This window comes from Taudactylus pleione, unplaced genomic scaffold, assembly GCF_031769625.1.
Source record: "Taudactylus pleione unplaced genomic scaffold, aTauple2 ptg000987l, whole genome shotgun sequence".
Classification (NCBI taxonomy): Eukaryota; Metazoa; Chordata; class Amphibia; order Anura; family Myobatrachidae; genus Taudactylus; species Taudactylus pleione.
This window is the reverse complement of record NW_028285388.1, coordinates 2,421,555-2,443,720: the sequence shown is the minus strand read 5'-3', so window position 1 is coordinate 2,443,720 and position 22,166 is coordinate 2,421,555. Positions and strand designations below refer to the sequence as shown.

The window sequence follows — 22,166 nt, the reverse complement described above, 5'->3', positions numbered from 1 at the left end:
TTCATGAACTTTCGTAATTTTACCAGAGTTTATTCACTTCATAGCAGCATAAAAAGTAGCTTAGAGGGCACTTGGCAGACTAGACTAGTATTTTTACCGCAGAGGAAATGGAATAAGGCGTAAAGTTAAATGGCGCGGGTCACTCATATCGGACCCCACACAGTGTTTCCCAGCCATTCCCTGTATCAGTGTGTTCCGCAGCACCTTGGGGTAGCCAAATAAATAAGAGGATTATTGTTTATTCCAGTTTAATACTGTGAACCACATATAACACGTGACTGACACATAAGCACGCCTACCTTTACATACAGACACAACCACCGTACACACAGAACATATACAGTACATGTCAGTCTACTTCCACCTCAATACTGAAGTCGATCTGCATGCTAGTATATATACACGTGACACGTCTATGTACCGGCCACCCATGACACTGGAGTGTGAGGACTTGTACACACGTGATTGTTGCCTCTCCCCGATACATGCCATATTAGCAGTTCTGGAAATCCTGGCTGGCTATGTGTCAGTAAGAACGGAAACAGGTTTTTCTTGCTGTATTACCATGTAGGATATATGCCAGTCACAAGCCTGGCATCAGTGTCGGGTGATATAGTGGTAAGTGCCCGACAGTACAGATAGACGCTCACTACACAAATACAAGTTTAACACACAGACTGGATACATAGAACGGTGCAGTGACCATTACACAGCTGGGTCCCTCCAGAGGCTTCTGCGAGACACAGAAATAATTTCTCTGGTTCTAAAACCACAGACCCCAGCTGCGCTTTACTGTCATGTCCACAAGAGTCCGGCGTCTTCTCAAGCAGTCAGCGCTGTGGGGTATATAAGGTAGACTGGAGTCTGGTACTGGTGCGTACATAAAAACATTCTCTTCAATGTTCCTGAGGATCTTTGTACCAGCCCCGGCTCATGGCACGCACCACTGTGGCGTACAGCTGGCTCCAGGCTTCTCGGGTATCAGAAGTGAAGATTTCTCCCAGACCTGACGCCAAAGCGAACAGCAGCGAATCCCCCACCGTCTGTAAGAAACAGCTCATGTTATAGACACTGCCTGTACCTCTACCCACTGTGCATGTAAGGTTATACATCTTTACCCACTGCATGTGGAGCAGGAGGAGGGTTTTACAGCTCTACACTCTGTGGAGCAGGAGGAGGGTTATACAGCTCTACACTCTGTGGAGGAGGGTTATACAGCTGTACACTCTAGAGGAGGAGGGTTATACAGCTCTACACTCTGTGGAGCAGGAGGAGGGTTACACAGCTCTACACTCTGTGGAGCAGGAGGAGGGTTACACAGCTCCACACTCTGTGGAGCAGGAGGAGGGTTACACAGCTCCACACTCTGTGGAGCAGGAGGAGGGTTACACAGCTCTACACTCTGTGAAGCAGGAGGAGGGTTATACAGCTCTACACTCTGGAGCAGGAGGAAAGTTATACAGCTCTACACTCTGTGGAGCAGGAGGAGGGTTACACAGCTCTACACTCTGTGGAGGAGGGTTATACAGCTCTACACTCTGTGGAGCAGGAGGAGGGTTATACAGCTCTACACTCTGTGGAGCAGGAGGAGGGTTACACAGCTCTACACTCTGTGGAGCAGGAGGAGGGTTACACAGCTCTACACTCTGTGGAGCAGGAGGAGGGTTACACAGCTCCACACTCTGTGGAGCAGGAGGAGGGTTACACAGCTCCACACTCTGTGGAGCAGGAGGAGGGTTATACAGCTCTACACTCTGGAGCAGGAGGAAAGTTATACAGCTCTACACTCTGGAGCAGGAGGAGGGTTACACAGCTCTACACTTTGTGGAGGAGGGTTATACAGCTCTACACTCTGTGAAGCAGGAGGAGGGTTATACAGCTCTACACTCTGGAGCAGGAGGAGGGTTACACAGCTCTACACTTTGTGGAGGAGGGTTATACAGCTCTACACTCTGTGAAGCAGGAGGAGGGTTATACAGCTCTACACTCTGTGGAGCAGGAGGAGGGTTATACAGCTCTACACTCTGTGGAGGAGGGTTATACAGCTCTACACTCTGTGGAGCAGGAGGAGGGTTATACAGCTCTACACTCTGTGGAGGAGGGTTATACAGCTCTACACTCTGTGGAGCAGGAGGAGGGTTATACAGCTCTACACTCTGTGGAGCAGGAGAAGGGTTATACAGCTCTACACTCTGGAGCAGGAGGAGGGTTACACAGCTCTACACTCTGTGGAGGAGGGTTACACAGCTCTACACTCTGTGGAGGAGGGTTACACAGCTCTACACTCTGTGGAGGAGGGTTACACAGCTCTACACTCTGTGGAGGAGGGTTACACAGCTCTACACTCTGTGGAGGAGGGTTACACAGCTCTACACTCTGAGGAGGAGGGTTACACAGCTCTACACTCTGTGGAGCAGGAGGAGGGTTATACAGCTCTACACTCTGTGGAGCAGGAGGAGGGTTACACAGCTCTACACTCTGTGGAGCAGGAGGAGGGTTACACAGCTCTACACTCTGTGGAGCAGGAGGAGGGTTACACAGCTCCACACTCTGTGGAGCAGGAGGAGGGTTACACAGCTCCACACTCTGTGGAGCAGGAGGAGGGTTACACAGCTCTACACTCTGTGGAGCAGGAGGAGGGTTATACAGCTCTACACTCTGTGGAGCAGGAGGAAAGTTATACAGCTCTACACTCTGGAGCAGGAGGAAAGTTATACAGCTCTACACTCTGGAGCAGGAGGAGGGTTACACAGCTCTGCACTCTGGAGCAGGAGGAGGGTTACACAGCTCTACACTTTGTGGAGGAGGGTTATACAGCTCTACACTCTGTGAAGCAGGAGGAGGGTTATACAGCTCTACACTCTGGAGCAGGAGGAGGGTTACACAGCTCTACACTTTGTGGAGGAGGGTTATACAGCTCTACACTCTGTGAAGCAGGAGGAGGGTTATACAGCTCTACACTCTGGAGCAGGAGGAGGGTTACACAGCTCTACACTTTGTGGAGGAGGGTTACACAGCTCTACACTCTGTGGAGCAGGAGGAGGGTTACACAGCTCTACACTCTGTGGAGCAGGAGGAGGGTTACACAGCTCCACACTCTGTGGAGCAGGAGGAGGGTTACACAGCTCCACACTCTGTGGAGCAGGAGGAGGGTTACACAGCTCCACACTCTGTGGAGCAGGAGGAGGGTTACACAGCTCTACACTCTGTGGAGCAGGAGGAGGGTTACACAGCTCTACACTCTGGAGCAGGAGGAGGGTTATACAGCTCTACACTCTGTGGAGCAGGAGGAGGGTTATACAGCTCTGCACTCTGTGAAGCAGGAGGAGGGTTATACAGCTCTGCACTCTGGAGCAGGAGGAGGGTTATACAGCTCTACACTCTGGAGCAGGAGGAGGGTTATACAGCTCTGCACTCTGTGAAGCAGGAGGAGGGTTACACAGCTCTGCACTCTGGAGCAGGAGGAGGGTTACACAGCTCTACACTCTGTGGAGGAGGGTTACACAGCTCTACACTCTGTGGAGCAGGAGGAGGGTTATACAGCTCTACACTCTGTGGAGCAGGAGGAGGGTTATACAGCTCTACACTCTGTGGAGCAGGAGGAAAGTTATACAGCTCTACACTCTGGAGCAGGAGGAAAGTTATACAGCTCTACACTCTGGAGCAGGAGGAGGGTTACACAGCTCTGCACTCTGGAGCAGGAGGAGGGTTACACAGCTCTACACTTTGTGGAGGAGGGTTATACAGCTCTACACTCTGTGAAGCAGGAGGAGGGTTATACAGCTCTACACTCTGGAGCAGGAGGAGGGTTACACAGCTCTACACTTTGTGGAGGAGGGTTATACAGCTCTACACTCTGTGAAGCAGGAGGAGGGTTATACAGCTCTACACTCTGGAGCAGGAGGAGGGTTACACAGCTCTACACTCTGGAGCAGGAGGAAAGTTACACAGCTCTACACTTTGTGGAGGAGGGTTATACAGCTCTACACTCTGTGAAGCAGGAGGAGGGTTATACAGCTCTACACTCTGTGGAGCAGGAGGAGGGTTATACAGCTCTACACTCTGTGGAGCAGGAGGAGGGTTATACAACTCTACACTCTGTGGAGCAGGAGGAGGGTTATACAGCTCTACACTCTGTGGAGCAGGAGGAGGGTTATACAGCTCTACACTCTGTGGAGCAGGAGGAGGGTTATACAGCTCTACACTCTGTGGAGCAGGAGGAGGGTTATACAACTCTACACTCTGTGGAGCAGGAGGAGGGTTACACAGCTCTACACTCTGTGGAGCAGGAGGAGGGTTATACAGCTCTACACTCTGTGGAGCAGGAGGAGGGTTATACAACTCTACACTCTGGAGCAGGAGGAGGGTTATACAACTCTACACTCAGTGGAGCAGGAGGAGGGTTATACAACTCTACACTCTGTGGAGCAGGAGGAGGGTTATACAGCTCTACACTTTGTGGAGCAGGAGGAGGGTTACACAGCTCTACACTCTGTGGAGGAGGGTTATACAGCTGTACACTCTAGAGGAGGAGGGTTATACAGCTCTACACTCTGTGGAGCAGGAGGAGGGTTACACAGCTCTACACTCTGTGGAGCAGGAGGAGGGTTACACAGCTCCACACTCTGTGGAGCAGGAGGAGGGTTACACAGCTCTACACTCTGTGGAGCAGGAGGAGGGTTACACAGCTCTACACTCTGGAGCAGGAGGAGGGTTATACAGCTCTACACTCTGTGGAGCAGGAGGAGGGTTATACAGCTCTGCACTCTGGAGCAGGAGGAGGGTTACACAGCTCTACACTTTGTGGAGGAGGGTTATACAGCTCTACACTCTGTGAAGCAGGAGGAGGGTTATACAGCTCTACACTCTGGAGCAGGAGGAAAGTTATACAGCTCTACACTCTGTGGAGCAGGAGGAGGGTTACACAGCTCTACACTCTGTGGAGGAGGGTTATACAGCTCTACACTCTGTGGAGCAGGAGGAGGGTTATACAGCTCTACACTCTGTGGAGCAGGAGGAGGGTTATACAACTCTACACTCTGTGGAGCAGGAGGAGGGTTACACAGCTCTACACTCTGTGGAGCAGGAGGAGGGCTATACAACTCTACACTCTGTGGAGCAGGAGGAGGGTTATACAGCTCTACACTCTGTGGAGCAGGAGGAGGGTTATACAACTCTACACTCTGGAGCAGGAGGAGGGTTATACAACTCTACACTCAGTGGAGCAGGAGGAGGGTTATACAACTCTACACTCTGTGGAGCAGGAGGAGGGTTACACAGCTCTACACTCTGGAGCAGGAGGAGGGTTACACAGCTCTGCACTCTGGAGCAGGAGGAGGGTTACACAGCTCTACACTTTGTGGAGGAGGGTTATACAGCTCTACACTCTGTGAAGCAGGAGGAGGGTTATACAGCTCTACACTCTGGAGCAGGAGGAGGGTTACACAGCTCTGCACTCTGGAGCAGGAGGAGGGTTATACAGCTCTACACTCTGTGAAGCAGGAGGAGGGTTATACAGCTCTACACTCTGGAGCAGGAGGAAAGTTATACAGCTCTACACTCTGTGGAGCAGGAGGAGGGTTACACAGCTCTACACTCTGTGGAGGAGGGTTATACAGCTCTACACTCTGTGGAGCAGGAGGAGGGTTATACAGCTCTACACTCTGTGGAGCAGGAGAAGGGTTATACAGCTCTACACTCTGGAGCAGGAGGAGGGTTACACAGCTCTACACTCTGTGGAGGAGGGTTACACAGCTCTACACTCTGTGGAGGAGGGTTACACAGCTCTACACTCTGTGGAGGAGGGTTACACAGCTCTACACTCTGTGGAGGAGGGTTACACAGCTCTACACTCTGTGGAGGAGGGTTACACAGCTCTACACTCTGTGGAGGAGGGTTACACAGCTCTACACTCTGTGGAGGAGGGTTACACAGCTCTACACTCTGTGGAGGAGGGTTACACAGCTCTACACTCTGTGGAGGAGGGTTACACAGCTCTACACTCTGTGGAGCAGGAGGAGGGTTATACAACTCTACACTCTGTGGAGCAGGAGGAGGGTTACACAGCTCTACACTCTGTGGAGCAGGAGGAGGGTTACACAGCTCCACACTCTGTGGAGCAGGAGGAGGGTTACACAGCTCTACACTCTGTGAAGCAGGAGGAGGGTTATACAGCTCTACACTCTGTGGAGCAGGAGGAGGGTTATACAACTCTACACTCTGTGGAGCAGGAGGAGGGTTATACAGCTCTACACTCTGTGGAGCAGGAGGAGGGTTATACAGCTCTACACTCTGGAGCAGGAGGAGGGTTATACAACTCTACACTCAGTGGAGCAGGAGGAGGGTTATACAACTCTACACTCTGTGGAGCAGGAGGAGGGTTATACAGCTCTACACTCTGTGGAGCAGGAGGAGGGTTATACAGCTCTACACTCTGTGGAGGAGGGTTATACAGCTGTGCACTCTGGAGCAGGAGGAGGGTTACACAGCTCTACACTCTGTGGAGGAGGGTTACACAGCTCTACACTCTGTGGAGCAGGAGGAGGGTTATACAGCTCTACACTCTGTGGAGCAGGAGGAGGGTTATACAGCTCTACACTCTGTGGAGCAGGAGGAGGGTTATACAGCTCTACACTCTGGAGCAGGAGGAAAGTTATACAGCTCTACACTCTGGAGCAGGAGGAGGGTTACACAGCTCTACACTTTGTGGAGGAGGGTTATACAGCTCTACACTCTGTGAAGCAGGAGGAGGGTTATACAGCTCTACACTCTGGAGCAGGAGGAAAGTTATACAGCTCTACACTCTGTGGAGCAGGAGGAGGGTTACACAGCTCTACACTCTGTGGAGGAGGGTTATACAGCTCTACACTCTGTGGAGGAGGAGGGTTATACAGCTCTACACTCTGTGGAGCAGGAGGAGGGTTATACAACTCTACACTCTGTGGAGCAGGAGGAGGGTTACACAGCTCTACACTCTGTGGAGCAGGAGGAGGGTTATACAGCTCTACACTCTGTGGAGCAGGAGGAGGGTTATACAACTCTACACTCTGTGGAGCAGGAGGAGGGTTATACAGCTCTACACTCTGGAGCAGGAGGAGGGTTACACAGCTCTACACTCTGGAGCAGGAGGAGGGTTACACAGCTCTGCACTCTGGAGCAGGAGGAGGGTTACACAGCTCTACACTTTGTGGAGGAGGGTTATACAGCTCTACACTCTGTGAAGCAGGAGGAGGGTTATACAGCTCTACACTCTGGAGCAGGAGGAGGGTTACACAGCTCTGCACTCTGGAGCAGGAGGAGGGTTACACAGCTCTACACTTTGTGGAGGAGGGTTATACAGCTCTACACTCTGTGAAGCAGGAGGAGGGTTATACAGCTCTACACTCTGGAGCAGGAGGAAAGTTATACAGCTCTACACTCTGTGGAGCAGGAGGAGGGTTACACAGCTCTACACTCTGTGGAGGAGGGTTATACAGCTCTACACTCTGTGGAGCAGGAGGAGGGTTATACAGCTCTACACTCTGTGGAGCAGGAGAAGGGTTATACAGCTCTACACTCTGGAGCAGGAGGAAAGTTATACAGCTCTACACTCTGTGGAGCAGGAGGAGGGTTACACAGCTCTACACTCTGTGGAGGAGGGTTATACAGCTCTACACTCTGTGGAGCAGGAGGAGGGTTATACAGCTCTACACTCTGTGGAGCAGGAGAAGGGTTATACAGCTCTACACTCTGGAGCAGGAGGAGGGTTACACAGCTCTACACTCTGTGGAGGAGGGTTACACAGCTCTACACTCTGTGGAGGAGGGTTACACAGCTCTACACTCTGTGGAGGAGGGTTACACAGCTCTACACTCTGTGGAGGAGGGTTACACAGCTCTACACTCTGTGGAGCAGGAGGAGGGTTATACAACTCTACACTCTGTGGAGCAGGAGGAGGGTTATACAGCTCTACACTCTGTGGAGCAGGAGGAGGGTTATACAGCTCTACACTCTGTGGAGCAGGAGGAGGGTTATACAGCTCTACACTCTGGAGCAGGAGGAGGGTTACACAGCTCTACACTTTGTGGAGCAGGAGGAGGGTTATACAGCTCTACACTCTGTGGAGCAGGAGGAGGGTTATACAGCTCTACACTCTGTGGAGCAGGAGGAGGGTTATACAGCTCTACACTCTGGAGCAGGAGGAGGGTTACACAGCTCTACACACTCTGTGGAGGAGGGTTACACAGCTCTACACTCTGTGGAGGAGGAGGAGGGTTATACAGCTCTACACTCTGTGGAGCAGGAGGAGGGTTATACAGCTCTACACTCTGTGGAGCAGGAGGAGGGTTATACAGCTCTACACTCTGTGGAGCAGGAGGAGGGTTACACAGCTCTACACTCTGTGGAGCAGGAGGAGGGTTACACAGCTCTACACTCTGGAGCAGGAGGAGGGTTACACAGCTCTACACTCTGGAGCAGGAGGAGGGTTACACAGCTCTACACTCTGGAGCAGGAGGAGGGTTACACAGCTCTACACTCTGTGGAGCAGGAGGAGGGTTATACAGCTCTACACTCTGTGGAGCAGGAGGAGGGTTATACAGCTCTACACTCTGTGGAGCAGGAGGAGGGTTATACAGCTCTACACTCTGTGGAGCAGGAGGAGGGTTATACAGCTCTACACTCTGTGGAGCAGGAGGAGGGTTATACAGCTCTACACTCTGGAGCAGGAGGAAAGTTATACAGCTCTACACTCTGTGGAGCAGGAGGAGGGTTACACAGCTCTACACTCTGTGGAGGAGGGTTATACAGCTCTACACTCTGTGGAGCAGGAGGAGGGTTATACAGCTCTACACTCTGTGGAGCAGGAGAAGGGTTATACAGCTCTACACTCTGGAGCAGGAGGAGGGTTACACAGCTCTACACTCTGTGGAGGAGGGTTACACAGCTCTACACTCTGTGGAGGAGGGTTACACAGCTCTACACTCTGTGGAGGAGGGTTACACAGCTCTACACTCTGTGGAGGAGGGTTACACAGCTCTACACTCTGTGGAGGAGGGTTACACAGCTCTACACTCTGTGGAGCAGGAGGAGGGTTATACAACTCTACACTCTGTGGAGCAGGAGGAGGGTTATACAGCTCTACACTCTGTGGAGCAAGAGGAGGGTTACACAGCTCTACACACTCTGTGGAGGAGGGTTACACAGCTCTACACTCTGTGGAGGAGGGTTACACAGCTCTACACTCTGTGGAGGAGGGTTATACAGCTCTACACTCTGTGGAGGAGGGTTATACAGCTCTACACTCTGTGGAGCAGGAGGAGGGTTACACAGCTCTACACTCTGTGGAGGAGGGTTACACAGCTCTACACTCTGTGGAGGAGGGTTACACAGCTCTACACTCTGTGGAGGAGGGTTACACAGCTCTACACTCTGTGGAGGAGGGTTACACAGCTCTACACTCTGTGGAGGAGGGTTACACAGCTCTACACTCTGTGGAGCAGGAGGAGGGTTACACAGCTCTACACTCTGTGGAGGAGGGTTATACAGCTCTACACTCTGTGGAGCAGGAGGAGGGTTATACAGCTCTACACTCTGTGGAGCAGGAGGAGGGTTATACAGCTCTACACTCTGTGGAGCAGGAGGAGGGTTATACAGCTCTACACTCTGTGGAGCAGGAGGAGGGTTACACAGCTCTGCACTCTGGAGCAGGAGGAGGGTTACACAGCTCTACACTCTGTGGAGGAGGGTTATACAGCTCTACACTCTGTGGAGGAGGGTTATACAGCTCTACACTCTGGAGCAGGAGGAGGGTTATACAGCTCTACACTCTGTGGAGCAGGAGGAGGGTTATACAGCTCTACACTCTGTGGAGCAGGAGGAGGGTTATACAGCTCTACACTCTGTGGAGCAGGAGGAGGGTTATACAGCTCTACACTCTGGAGCAGGAGGAGGGTTACACAGCTCTACACTCTGTGGAGGAGGGTTACACAGCTCTACACTCTGTGGAGCAGGAGGAGGGTTACACAGCTCTACACTCTGTGGAGCAGGAGGAGGGTTACACAGCTCTACACTCTGTGGAGCAGGAGGAGGGTTACACAGCTCTACACTCTGTGGAGGAGGGTTATACAGCTCTACACTCTGTGGAGCAGGAGGAGGGTTATACAGCTCTACACTCTGTGGAGCAGGAGGAGGGTTATACAGCTCTACACTCTGTGGAGCAGGAGGAGGGTTATACAGCTCTACACTCTGTGGAGCAGGAGGAGGGTTACACAGCTCTACACTCTGTGGAGGAGGGTTATACATCTCTACACTCTGGAGCAGGAGGAGGGTTACACAGCTCTACACTCTGTGGAGCAGGAGGAGGGTTATACAACTCTACACTCTGTGGAGCAGGAGGAGGGTTATACAGATCTACACTCTGTGGAGCAAGAGGAGGGTTATACAGCTCTACACACTCTGTGGAGGAGGGTTACACAGCTCTACACTCTGTGGAGGAGGGTTATACAGCTCTACACTCTGTGGAGGAGGAGGAGGGTTATACAGCTCTACACTCTGTGGAGCAGGAGGAGGGTTATACAACTCTACACTCTGTGGAGCAGGAGGAGGGTTATACAGCTCTACACTCTGTGGAGCAGGAGGAGGGTTATACAGCTCTACACTCTGTGGAGCAGGAGGAGGGTTACACAGCTCTACACTCTGTGGAGCAGGAGGAGGGTTACACAGCACTACACTCTGTGGAGGAGGGTTACACAGCTCTACACTCTGTGGAGCAGGAGGAGGGTTACACAGCTCTACACTCTGGAGCAGGAGGAGGGTTACACAGCTCTACACTCTGTGGAGCAAGAGGAGGGTTACACAGCTCTACACTCTGTGGAGCAAGAGGAGGGTTACACAGCTCTACACTCTGTGGAGAAGGGTTATACAGCTCTACACTCTGTGGAGCAAGAGGAGGGTTACACAGCTCTACACTCTGTGGAGGAGGGTTATACAGCTCTACACTCTGTGGAGCAGGAGGAGGGTTACACAGCTCTACACTCTGGAGCAGGAGGAGGGTTACACAGCTCTACACTCTGTGGAGCAAGAGGAGGGTTACACAGCTCTACACTCTGTGGAGCAAGAGGAGGGTTACACAGCTCTACACTCTGTGGAGAAGGGTTATACAGCTCTACACTCTGTGGAGCAAGAGGAGGGTTACACAGCTCTACACTCTGTGGAGGAGGGTTATACAGCTCTACACTCTGTGGAGGAGGAGGAGGGTTATACCTCTCTAACATCTGTGGAGCAGGAGGAGGGTTATACCTCTCTCCACTCTGTGGAGCAGGAGGAGGGTTACACATCTCTACACTCTGTGGAGCTGGAGGAGGGTTATACAGCTCTACACTGTTTGTGGAGCAGAAGGATTATACATAATTTGGATTCTGGACATGTGAACTAACAGATTAGTCCAAGACTGGTTTGTGTAGTGATATGGGTGCATTGATGTGGTTTCAGGGTGATTACAAGTTGTGAGTTTCACAATTTATGCTGCTTACCCATTGGTGTTAAAATCACGCTTTTAATCATAATTTTGTAATGCAAGTTAAATATATTTCTATCACATGAGACCATATGTATAATGGGACTTTTGTACTTATCTGAAAGCCACTTCTCTGAATCCAATGGCGGACAATAAAACCCTGGGGTATAGACTGCAGAAGCAGGAGCTTAAGAGTGCTAAATTTCCTGGAAAAAATCAAGTTCCTTCCCCTCTGTACCCGATTGGTATCATGGATTCCAGTCTTTGCCTAATAAAGCCGCTAAGGACAGAACCAGGAGCGCAGAGCAGGAGGGAGAGAATAGAATAAAAGTTCTCCAACAAGAACCATAATCCGACAAGAATAACAGAAAAATGGCAAACAATAACAGAAACCAGAACAAAGCGCGAACGGCCAGGGCGGCCAGTGTCTCCTATTGGATTCCGGGATTAACTGCGAGTATAAAAATCTAATTTTCTTATTGGTAGAAATTTTGTACTATGTCGGTATTTAATTCCTTAGGTTAACGAATTTAATGATCTTAATAAAAACTTTAATTGGAAAAAAAAAATACAATCTAATTTTCTTATTTATCCATTGGGAACAGCTGTCCCCAAGAGGCTGCGCTCAGAAGTTCCAGTTCACAGCAGTATACATCCTAAACTGCCATCCCTGGACACATAAACATTAAATCTGTAGAATCTGAAGGCGTGTGGAAGACCACGTGGTCAAACAGCACAGCTGTTCCTTTGTGGCCCTATAGTATGCCACTTAAGAGTCCCCCACCAATCTGGCAAAATGGGCCTTCACATATTCATGATGTTCTGCACTAAATGTATGTGTGGTGAATTACTTAAGTACTTCAACTGGCTATGGTCCATTTAGAAGCAGGCCAGCATCTCTCATGGACATTTTGGATTACTAAATGGTTAATTATACATCCTGCACCTATCTCGTGCTACTGATGTGTCTCCATAAATGCCTGAACAATATCGAGAGAGTGAAGACAGTCCTCTTCCTCTACAGATTTATTGTGGTCCAAGGTTGGGATCACAATGTCCTGATTCAGATGAAACCTAGAAGGCACTTTGGGCTGAAAAGAAAGATTGGTTCTATGAACAATCTTGCCCTTATGGAAGATTAGAAAAGGAGAGAGACCTACAAGACAGACAGAGACAATAGCACCAAGTCTCAGCGGTGGAAATAGCCATCAGGGAGGTGGTTATCCAGGTAAGGAACTCTATGCCAAATCCCAAAAAAAGATGAAGGGCTGTCAGCACCAGGTTGAGGTCTCAAGGAGCTATTTGGGGGGCGGGGGACATATGGAGGCCTCATCACTCCCTGTAAGAAGGTCTGTGCTTCAATAAGTTTAAGATATGAACCTTCATAAATGCAGGAATAGCAGTAATTGGTCCAAACAAAAGAGAGGTAGGAAACTCCTTTGCTTCACCTCAGGAGATGTAACTATGTCAAATTAAGCAGCAATTCTTGGCCAAAACAGGCTTACAAGTCCTGAGCATGGTCTGAATCACAGAGCCAGAAAAATCCTTATCTTTAAAAATAATGTTTCTAACGGCCACGCTGTTAATGCCAGCCCATATAACTACAGGTGAAGGAAGGGGCTCTGGCGTAACACATCTGGATGAAAAGGCAGATGCCAGCCTGGACCCTCTGCAAAGCTTATAATATCTGGTAATACCAGAAGCACCTGAATACCTGGATGCAATAGATTGGTAAATCTAAAGAAAGTTGAAAGGAACAGACATGGCATCTACCAGAAACGCCTGTGGATCTCTGGTCAAGGAGCAGAAACTGATTCAACCAAAGTGCCATCACCTCAAGATCTGTTTGCCATCATCGGTCTACAATTTGCCGTAAGACTTCCAGATGAAGAGACCATTCCCCGCGGTGTCTCCTTGGGAATTCCCAGTTTCCTACCCCAAAATTAAGAACCTCAGTGATGGCTGGAAAGTTCTGCTCTGCCCGTTGCATGATCCTGCTGGTTTCTTTCATGGCCAAGGCACTCTTGGTGCCCCTAGTGATTTAGGCCACAGTCGTCCAACTGGATCTTGTGGTCCCTTCCTCGCAAAAAGATTTGCTTCCTATCCCTAAAGTACTGAATGCCACTCAGAGTAACAGAATATTTACTTTGACAATGGGACAAACCCCTCTCCATTGTCCCTGGTGGAGAACAGGTGATCTTTGTTGAGGTAGTGATAGATGCACTATTGGAGATATTCTAAAATGCAGGCTGCCCTAATGATGGTGACCCCTGCCCCATTTAGAAATTAGCTTGATTTGTAACACACTTAACTTAATAAGTAGACTCACCTCAAATATCAAAAACCCAATTTCCTTTTGGCCTTCAAGCAAAGCGCCTGTCTATGAACTAATCAGAACAATTCATGTCCCTGTAGAGATTTTTGTCCTCTGGTAAGAATACCCTCCTGGTGGGAAACCATAAATACAACTGCAGAAAGATCAGCTGCTGTGAAGGAGTAAGGGTGAATTACTTCCATATTTGAACTGTGAGATTCAGGCCTGGACCGTGTCTAGAACATTAGCCTGCAACAAGGCTGAGTATCCCGCATGAACCGATCATCGAGGTAATGGATGACTATCACCCCCGGATCAGAGAAGGACAGAAACGAAATTACTAGTTTTCGTGATCATCATTGTCATCATCTTTCATAAGGAAAGAGATGCAAATTAATGGTGGCACTGTGCTGCGCCCCCCAGGTTTGGAACTTGAATGTACGCAATGAACCTGTTCTATACTGTTGATGACCGGCCCTCAAGGGCTCCATCTTAAGCCTGCCCACCCACCATATGAAATTTAAGGAATTTCAGGTTCAGAATGGAACAAATAGATCACTCTTTGTTCTGGACCTAACACCGCTCTACTTTCAAGACAGAAAATAAAACTTCCATTGAATGGATTCTTTTAAGGTAAATCACAATATTTTTGCCTCCCGGAAGGCTGGAAAAATACTCATGGTAGGGACTACAGAGAGCGCTGAGGCTGGTCCAGTATCTAGAGGTGTCTCACAGACAAAGGGCCGTATTCAATTTGGAGTGAAAAGCCGTTTTCGGCAAAATGTTTCGCAGATGACGTAATTTTCGACGATTTCATTTATCTCCGTATTAAATGTCAGCGTCTTTTCGCCAGCGCGATAACGTAAATGCAATGTAATAGGCAAAAAAGTTTCGCCTATGACCACCCGGCGGAAAAAGTGCAGAATTTCGGTTTTAGGGTGCAAAGTTGCGGGAACCACCCTGCACCCTTTAGACACCCCCGACGCTAACTGCGTAAAAAAACACAAAAAAACCCACAAAGGATACCCCAAAAAAGCACTTTGATTTATTTTTTTTTTGCCCCTTTTTTCAAAGTGGGGGTACAAATTCAAAAACGAGCTAAATAGCATTTGGGGGGGGTCTGGAAGTATGGGGCAGGTGTATTTTTGATTGCAGGTGAATGCTGAAGGTGCGTTTTTGGTGTTTTTTAATGCTTGACTTTAGCAACTTTAAAAACAAGAGATATGGTAAGAACTTACCTTTGTTATCTCTGTTTCTACGAAGTCCATAGGGTCCACAGGGTTGACCTTGGGGTATAGCTGGATCTGGATCCACGGGCACCACACAGTTAAAGCTTTGCTGCTCCCAGGATGCACTTGGGTCCGTCCTCCTCTATACCCCGCCCCCGACCACAGGCACCTCAGTTGGTAAGCAGCTAAGGCCGGAGGAGGAGACTAAACAGAGAGAAGGAAGACTGGAACACACAAGAAACCATACTCACAGAAATGGGAGACGGAAAACCGGTGACCAGTCACATAGCCCACATGAAGCCAGGTGCGTCAGGGCGGGCGCCCTGTGGACCCTATGGACTTCGTAGAAACAGAGATAACAAAGGTAAGTTCTTACCATATCTCTTGTTTTCTACCTCAGGGTCCATAGGGGGTCCACAGGGTTGACCTTGGGGATGTCCCAAAGCAGTTCAACTAAGGGCGGGGACGCTCCTGTGCTGAAAGGAGCACCCGGCCCCCGAAGGATGCATCCTGAGAGGCGAAGGTGTCAAACGCATAGAACCTCAAAAACGTTTGAATTGAAGACCACGTGGCCGCCTTACACAGCTGAACAGCGGAGGCGCCACGTCTAGCAGCCCAAGAGGGACCCACAGAACGAGTGGAATGAGCCTTAACAGAGGCTGACACAGGTAAACCCTCCTGTGCATAAGCCTCACAAATAACGGAACGAAGCCAACGGGCTAACGTTTGCTTGTTGGCCGGCCAACCCCTCTTGTGAAAACCGAAGAGGACAAACAAGGAATCCGACTTCCTAACCGAAGCAGTCCGGTCCACATAAATTCTAAGTGCCCGGACTACATCTAAGGAAGCCTCACCAGCTGAAAGATCAGGTGACTGAAAAGCTGGCACAACAATTTCCTGATTAATGTGGAACTTTGAGACCACTTTGGGCAAAAACTCAGGACAAGTGCGGAGCACCGCTCTGTCCTGGTGAAGAATCAGAAAAGGAGGGCGACAGGAAAGCGCCCCCAATTCTGACACCCTCCTGGCAGAAGCAATTGCCAGGAGAAAAACGGTCTTAAACGTCAGCACTTGAGTTCCACCGACTCAAGCGGCTCAAAAGGAGGACCCTGCAAGACCCGTAGTACCACCGCCAAGTCCCAAGGAGCCACCGGAGGCACAAAGGGAGGCTGGATCCTGAGAACACCCTGGAAAAAGGTGTGAACATCTGGCAGTGTAGCAATCCGACGTTGAAACCACACGGACAAAGCAGACACATGAACCTTCAGAGAGGCAAGGCGTAAGCCGAGGTCCAAACCTGATTGAAGGAACTCCAAGATTCTGGAAACCCGGAACACCTGAGGATCATAGCTCCTGGATTCACACCACCGAAAGGAAGTGTGCCACACCTTATGGTAAATCCGTGCGGAAGCAGGCTTGTGTGCCCTAAGCATGGTACCAATGACCGAACTGGAGAAACCCCGACACCTTAAGACGGCTGTCTCAAGAGCCACGCCGTCAAAGACAGCCGACCCAGAGCCGGGTAAAGGCAGGGCCCTTGAGACAATAGGTCCAGATGCTGAGGAAGAAGGTACGGAGCGTCGATGGAGAGGCACCTCAGATCGGAGTACCAAGGACGTCTGGGCCACGCCGGAGCTACCAGCACGAGCGTGCCGCCGTCCTGCTTGAATTTCCGCAGAACCCGAGGAAGCAGGGATATCGGAGGAAACAGATACGCCAGGTGAAAGGTCCATTTCACCGACAGCGCGTCTACCAGACAGGCGCCTGCGTCTCTTGTCCTTGACCCATAAACGGGCAACTTGTGATTGTGATGAGAGGCCATCAAGTCCAGCTCCGGCAGCCCCCACCTGTCCACGAGTAGCTGAAACACCTCTGGGTGAAGCGACCATTCCCCGGGATGCACGTCGTGACGGCTGAGGAAGTCCGCCTCCCAATTGAGGACTCCGGGAATGAAGACTGCCGAGATCGCTGGAATGTGACACTCCGCCCAAGCAAGAATGCGAGACACCTCCGACATCGCTGCCCGACTGCGAGTTCCTCCTTGGTGGTTGATGTACGCCACCGTGGTGGCGTTGTCGGACTGCACCTGAACCGCCCTTCCGTGAAGAGCGGGGCCGGATGACTGCAGGGCCCTGTATACTGCCCGCAGTTCCAGAATGTTGATAGGAAGAAGAGCTTCTTCCGCGGACCAACGACCCTGAAGCGATAATGAGCCGGTCACTGCCCCCCAACCCCGAAGACTGGCATCCGTCGTGAGCAGGACCCAGTCCGGGATCCAAAAGGGGCGCCCCTCGAGCACATGAGCCGTCTGAAGCCACCAAGCCAAAGACTGCCGAACCTCCGGAGGACAACACCAGCATCTGAGAGCGGATCCGGTGAGGTAACCCATTCCATTCCGATAGAATCAGCCCCTGCAGGGGCCGGGAATGGAACAGGGCAAATTCCACCATGTCGAATGTTGACACCATGGAGCCCAGAACTCTCATAGCCGAATGGACCAACAGGCGGCAACTGCTCAGGCAACTGTGTATCCGCAGCTGCAGGGAGGAGACCTTCTCCGGGGTCAGGAAGATCCTTTGCTGACGAGAATCTAGCAGGGCTCCCAAATGAACCATCCGCTGAGATGGAATCAGGGAGGACTTTTTCCAATTTATCAGCCACCCGTGCGCTTGCAGGCAGGTGGAGATGTTGAAGCAGTACCTCCGGGGAGCTCGCCAGCAACAGGAGGTCGTCCAGGTACGGCAGCAGCCGAACATTCTGGTTCCGAAGATGTGCGGCCATGACCGCCATAATCTTCGTGAACACCCTCGGTGCCGTGGAGAGACCAAAAGGTAGCGCCCGGAACTGATAGTGGTGTTGAAGGATAGCGAACCTCAGATACCGCTGGTGCGAAGGTGCTATCGGAACATGGTGGTAGGCGTCCTGGATATCCAGGGACACCATGTAATCCCCCGGTTCCATCGCCAGAATGATGGAACGTAACGTTTCCATTCTGAACTTGGGAACTCTGAGGAATTTGTTCAGAGACTTCAAGTTGAGAATAGGGCGATGAGAACCATTGGGTTTCCGCACCAGAAACAGAGAAGAATAGTACCCCGTCCCTCGTTGTAATTGAGGAACGGGAACAATGACCCCTGCTTTCAGCAAGGACTCTATAGCTTCCTGAATCTGTAAAGTCTTGGTCGTATCCTGAGAAGGACTCGTGCAGAAAAACTGGTGGGGCGGTCTGTGCCGAAAAGACAGGGCGTACCCCTGGGAGACCACTTCTCGAACCCAGGCATCCGTGGTGGTATTGTGCCAGCACTGGGCAAATAGAAGAAGTCGGCCTCCCACTCTGGGGTCCCCCAGAGGGAGGCCCGTCCCATCAGGCAGAAGGTTTATCTTCCTGCTTGGAAGAAGGGCGCCTGGCACTCCAGGCCTGCTTCTTGGGCTTAGAAGCGGCCTTGGTCGTCGACTGCCTCGGGAAGGACTGACCTTTGGCCTTGCCCTGAACCCAAAAGGACCAAAAGGCAGAGCTCCGTACCTTGGTAGGTGCAGAAGCCGAAGGGTGGAAGGCTGATTTTGATTTAGCCAGAGTGTCCACAATTTTGTCCAAGTCTGGACCAAAAAGCAACTCCCCATTAAAAGGTAAGGCCTCCAGTCCCTTTTTGGAGTCCGCGTCAGCTCTCCAAGACCTCAGCCACAAGGACCGACGCGCCGACACCGCTGCCGCCGACACCTGAGAGGTCAGCAGGCTTGCATCTAACGACGCTTCCCCAATGTAGGAAGCCGCATCCCTCATTTGACCTATCAACGCTCTCTGGATCTCCGGAGCATCCTCCGGAAAGGTATCCTCCAAAGCGTTGGCCCAGCCCTCGATGGCCTTAGCCACCCAAGAGATGGCCATGGTCGGACGAGCCACCACCCCCGAGAGAGAGTAGATAGACTTCAAACAAGTCTCCACTTTCCTGTCCGTGGGATCTTTCAGGGAGGAGATCGACGGCAAAGGCAGCGTAGCGCTTTTAATTAAGCGGGTAACGTGGGAATCCACCGCGGGCGGAGTTTCCCACTTCCTGCAATGAGCCTCCGGAAACGGATAGTTCGAAGCCAACCGCTTCTGCGGTTGGAACTTCTTGCTGGGCAACTGCCAGGCCCCCGCCATGTGATCCGTTAACTGGTCGGACAGGGGAAAAACCGTCGAAGCTACTTTGGCCTTCTTAAAATTTGGGTACTTTGACCTAGGGGCCGGCACATCCTCCTCAATATGAAGGATGGCCCGCACCGCCCTAACCAATGCCGGCACATTAATGGAAGACTTAGCCTCCACCTCCTGGGCCCCGGCATCCGAGTCAGAGTCTTCATGGATCTCCCCGTCATCCGAAGACACGTCCGTGTCCGTGAACTGAGCCGCCAGTGAAGCCGGAACGGGTCGCTTGGACGCCTGTGGGGGCAAATCACTGTGCAACATAGATTGAAAGGCCGATGACGAAGCCGCCAGGCTCTGAACAGAGCTGGAGAGGACGTCCACCCAGGGAGGGGGTACCGCCTGAGGATACCCCTGAAAAAGGTACCATCGACTGCTGCGGCACCGTGGGGGATTGCACATATACAGGCAAACCCGCATAAGGACCCACAGTCTGAGACCCGGAAGGAGACTGCACCAGACGCGTCACACCCGGGGAACGGGGGATGGTAGGCTGGGGCAACACCCTAGAAGGGGCCGCAGTCGGGACCGCAAGTCGGTCCGCGATCGACGCCAGCACTTGCGTAAACATCGCCCACGGAGGATCCTGCGCCACCGGGGGTTTAGAAAGTCCAGGTACCAACTGGCACCGCCCGCACAGACCGTCCTGAGACAAATCCGCCCCGTCAAGTCCTGCCGAACAGCGTCGGCAGGAAAACAACACAGGAGCCACGGAGCGCTCATTCCCCTCATCAGACATGACACAAACTTTTCGCAATAAAAGGGTATCACCGAAACGAGGTAAGGCGTATAACACCCACGCACTCCCAAGTATGCAACACAAACAGCCCACAATATGGTACTGTGTAGCACACCGCAGTATGTGACGGACCTCACAAACACGTAGATCTATATAAGTGAGGTTACACAGAAAGAACACCCCTCCCCCACGCACCTGCGGGTCGTAGGAGAAGGAAAGGGATAGGTAAAAAGCTGACAGTAAGTAGAAAAGCACAGACAGCAGCACTAGCAAAAGTCACATACCATGCAGAGAAGTTATACTCACTGCACCTTCCGCTACAATCAACCTCCCAGATTCAGTGTCTGGGAGGGCTATAGCGCTGCGAACACTGTCCTGATCAGGGGAGAGGTACGCAGGGGGACTGGTCCACTGGAAGCCTGCCTGGGAGCTCTGCGATGCTGCCTGAAGATGGCCGCTGGAGAGCACTTAGGAGGAGTGGCCAGGAGATAACAGCCCAGGGACGCCAGCACGCATGAGAGAAGGCGCGCTGGGCTGAGGGGAGGAGCGCTAAAGCAGGGAAGGCTGCCTCCCCTGCTAGTAATAAACCCCCAGGGAAGCCGGTTCCCCGCCGGTCTTACACCCTGGAGGTCAGCAGACACGCGGGGTATGCCACATAGGGGGGGAGCCCGCCGTCGCTACTAGCGCCGCCCGTCTGTCCCCAGAGACCGGCGGCATGAAGACTACATTTTTACCCGCTTGAGTCCGGCAGCAGTCAGTGGGAGCTCCCGGAGCCACGCTAGCACTGACTCTGGGGTCCCGCTGCGATCCCCGGATCAGTACCGGCGTCGCAGCGCCAGCGGGGCTGTTGGAGCAGCAGCGTGGACGTCCAGAAGGACAGTCTGATGCTGCCGCTCTGAAGAAAGTAAAAATAAAATCTTCTTTAAAAATAAAGCTATGGGGCTGCTTATGCAGCCCCACTGCGCAGGGTGACCCGACTCCGGCCGGGCACCAACTAAAACTGAGGTGCCTGTGGTCGGGGGCGGGGTATAGAGGAGGACGGACCCAAGTGCATCCTGGGAGCAGCAAAGCTTTAACTGCGTGGTGGCCGTGGATCCAGATCCAGCTATACCCCAAGGTCAACCCTGTGGACCCCTATGGACCCTGAAGTAGAAATATGCTTGCACCCATTTTCATGTACCCCAAATTTGCTGGAACTACTTATTTTCCCCCCAAAAAATTGTAAAATACTATTCTGCACCACTTGCTGACAGACGCTAAATAGCGCCTTTTGAGACCATTCAAAGACCCCAAATACCTTCAGCAGGGCTAATCGGGGGTAACCATAGTGAACCCCCATGTCAGAGCATCTTTTGGGGGGTGTCAGGCTGATTTCCCCAAAAATGACAGGACTTTTCTCCTAATTGAGTTTAGCCACATCCTGTTTTCACCGATTTGAAATTGAATACGGGAATACGCACAATACTTTTTCGCGCAGAAAATCGTTGAAGACGGCGAATAGACCGGCCTCGGACTTTTCGCTTCAAATTCAATACGGGCCGCAGACCGTGATGGGACAAATGGATGCAGCAACCATAAGAAAAGAAAAAACTGTTTTAAGGGTTGTCTCGATCTTCCTATGCATGAAATCCTACAGAGCCGGCATTTGTACTAGGAATAGTGTTGGTTTATTATAGGTGCACAATGGAAACATCCACCCCAGGCACCTGGATCAGGTAAATGTATTACCGATGTCCCTTTCAAAGTCCAAGCCCTGGACATACTCCCCTAATCGAACTTAAAGGAGTAGTGAGAACAATGACAAGTTTATATCGTATTGCAACCTATACACACTGTTTAAGTTGGGCACTGCACCCACTCTCAGGAAATTTAGTGGCAACTATCGGACCATCTCCCGGAGGCAACCCCAAGGCTGAGGGATGTGGATTCAGCAGCAATATATAAAATAAACTTTAGTTTATACTAAAGTGACTGCAAATAAAATGTGCCCAGCTCTGGCAGCCAATCGGGGTAGGAAAGGGGAGGAGCTTGAGCTTGTGACTGTAAATATAAAGAGCCCAAACTCTGGTCTCTGCACTATACGTCCCATGTTCCAATGTCCCTATGGATGATGGAGAAAGAACTGATCAAATGAATCATGCGTGTAAACGGAATTTCTCAGTGTCTGTGTGCTGGGTGCGTGTTCATGCATGTGATAGATTACATTT

General features: G+C 51.3%; 1 protein-coding gene across 2 annotated transcripts in view; it reads right to left on the bottom strand.

Annotated features, from left to right (window-relative positions):
- Nucleotides 1–231: 231 nt before the first annotated feature.
- The window catches only part of NGB (neuroglobin), a 32,777-nt gene continuing 10,842 nt past the window's right edge, over nt 232–22,166 (bottom strand). For both annotated transcript variants that reach the window (XM_088460879.1, XM_088460880.1), the window contains one exon: nt 232–1,043. In XM_088460879.1, the coding sequence (XP_088317005.1) occupies nt 897–1,043 (147 nt within the window). In that variant the 3' untranslated portion in view covers nt 232–896. The remainder of the gene's footprint in view (nt 1,044–22,166) is intronic.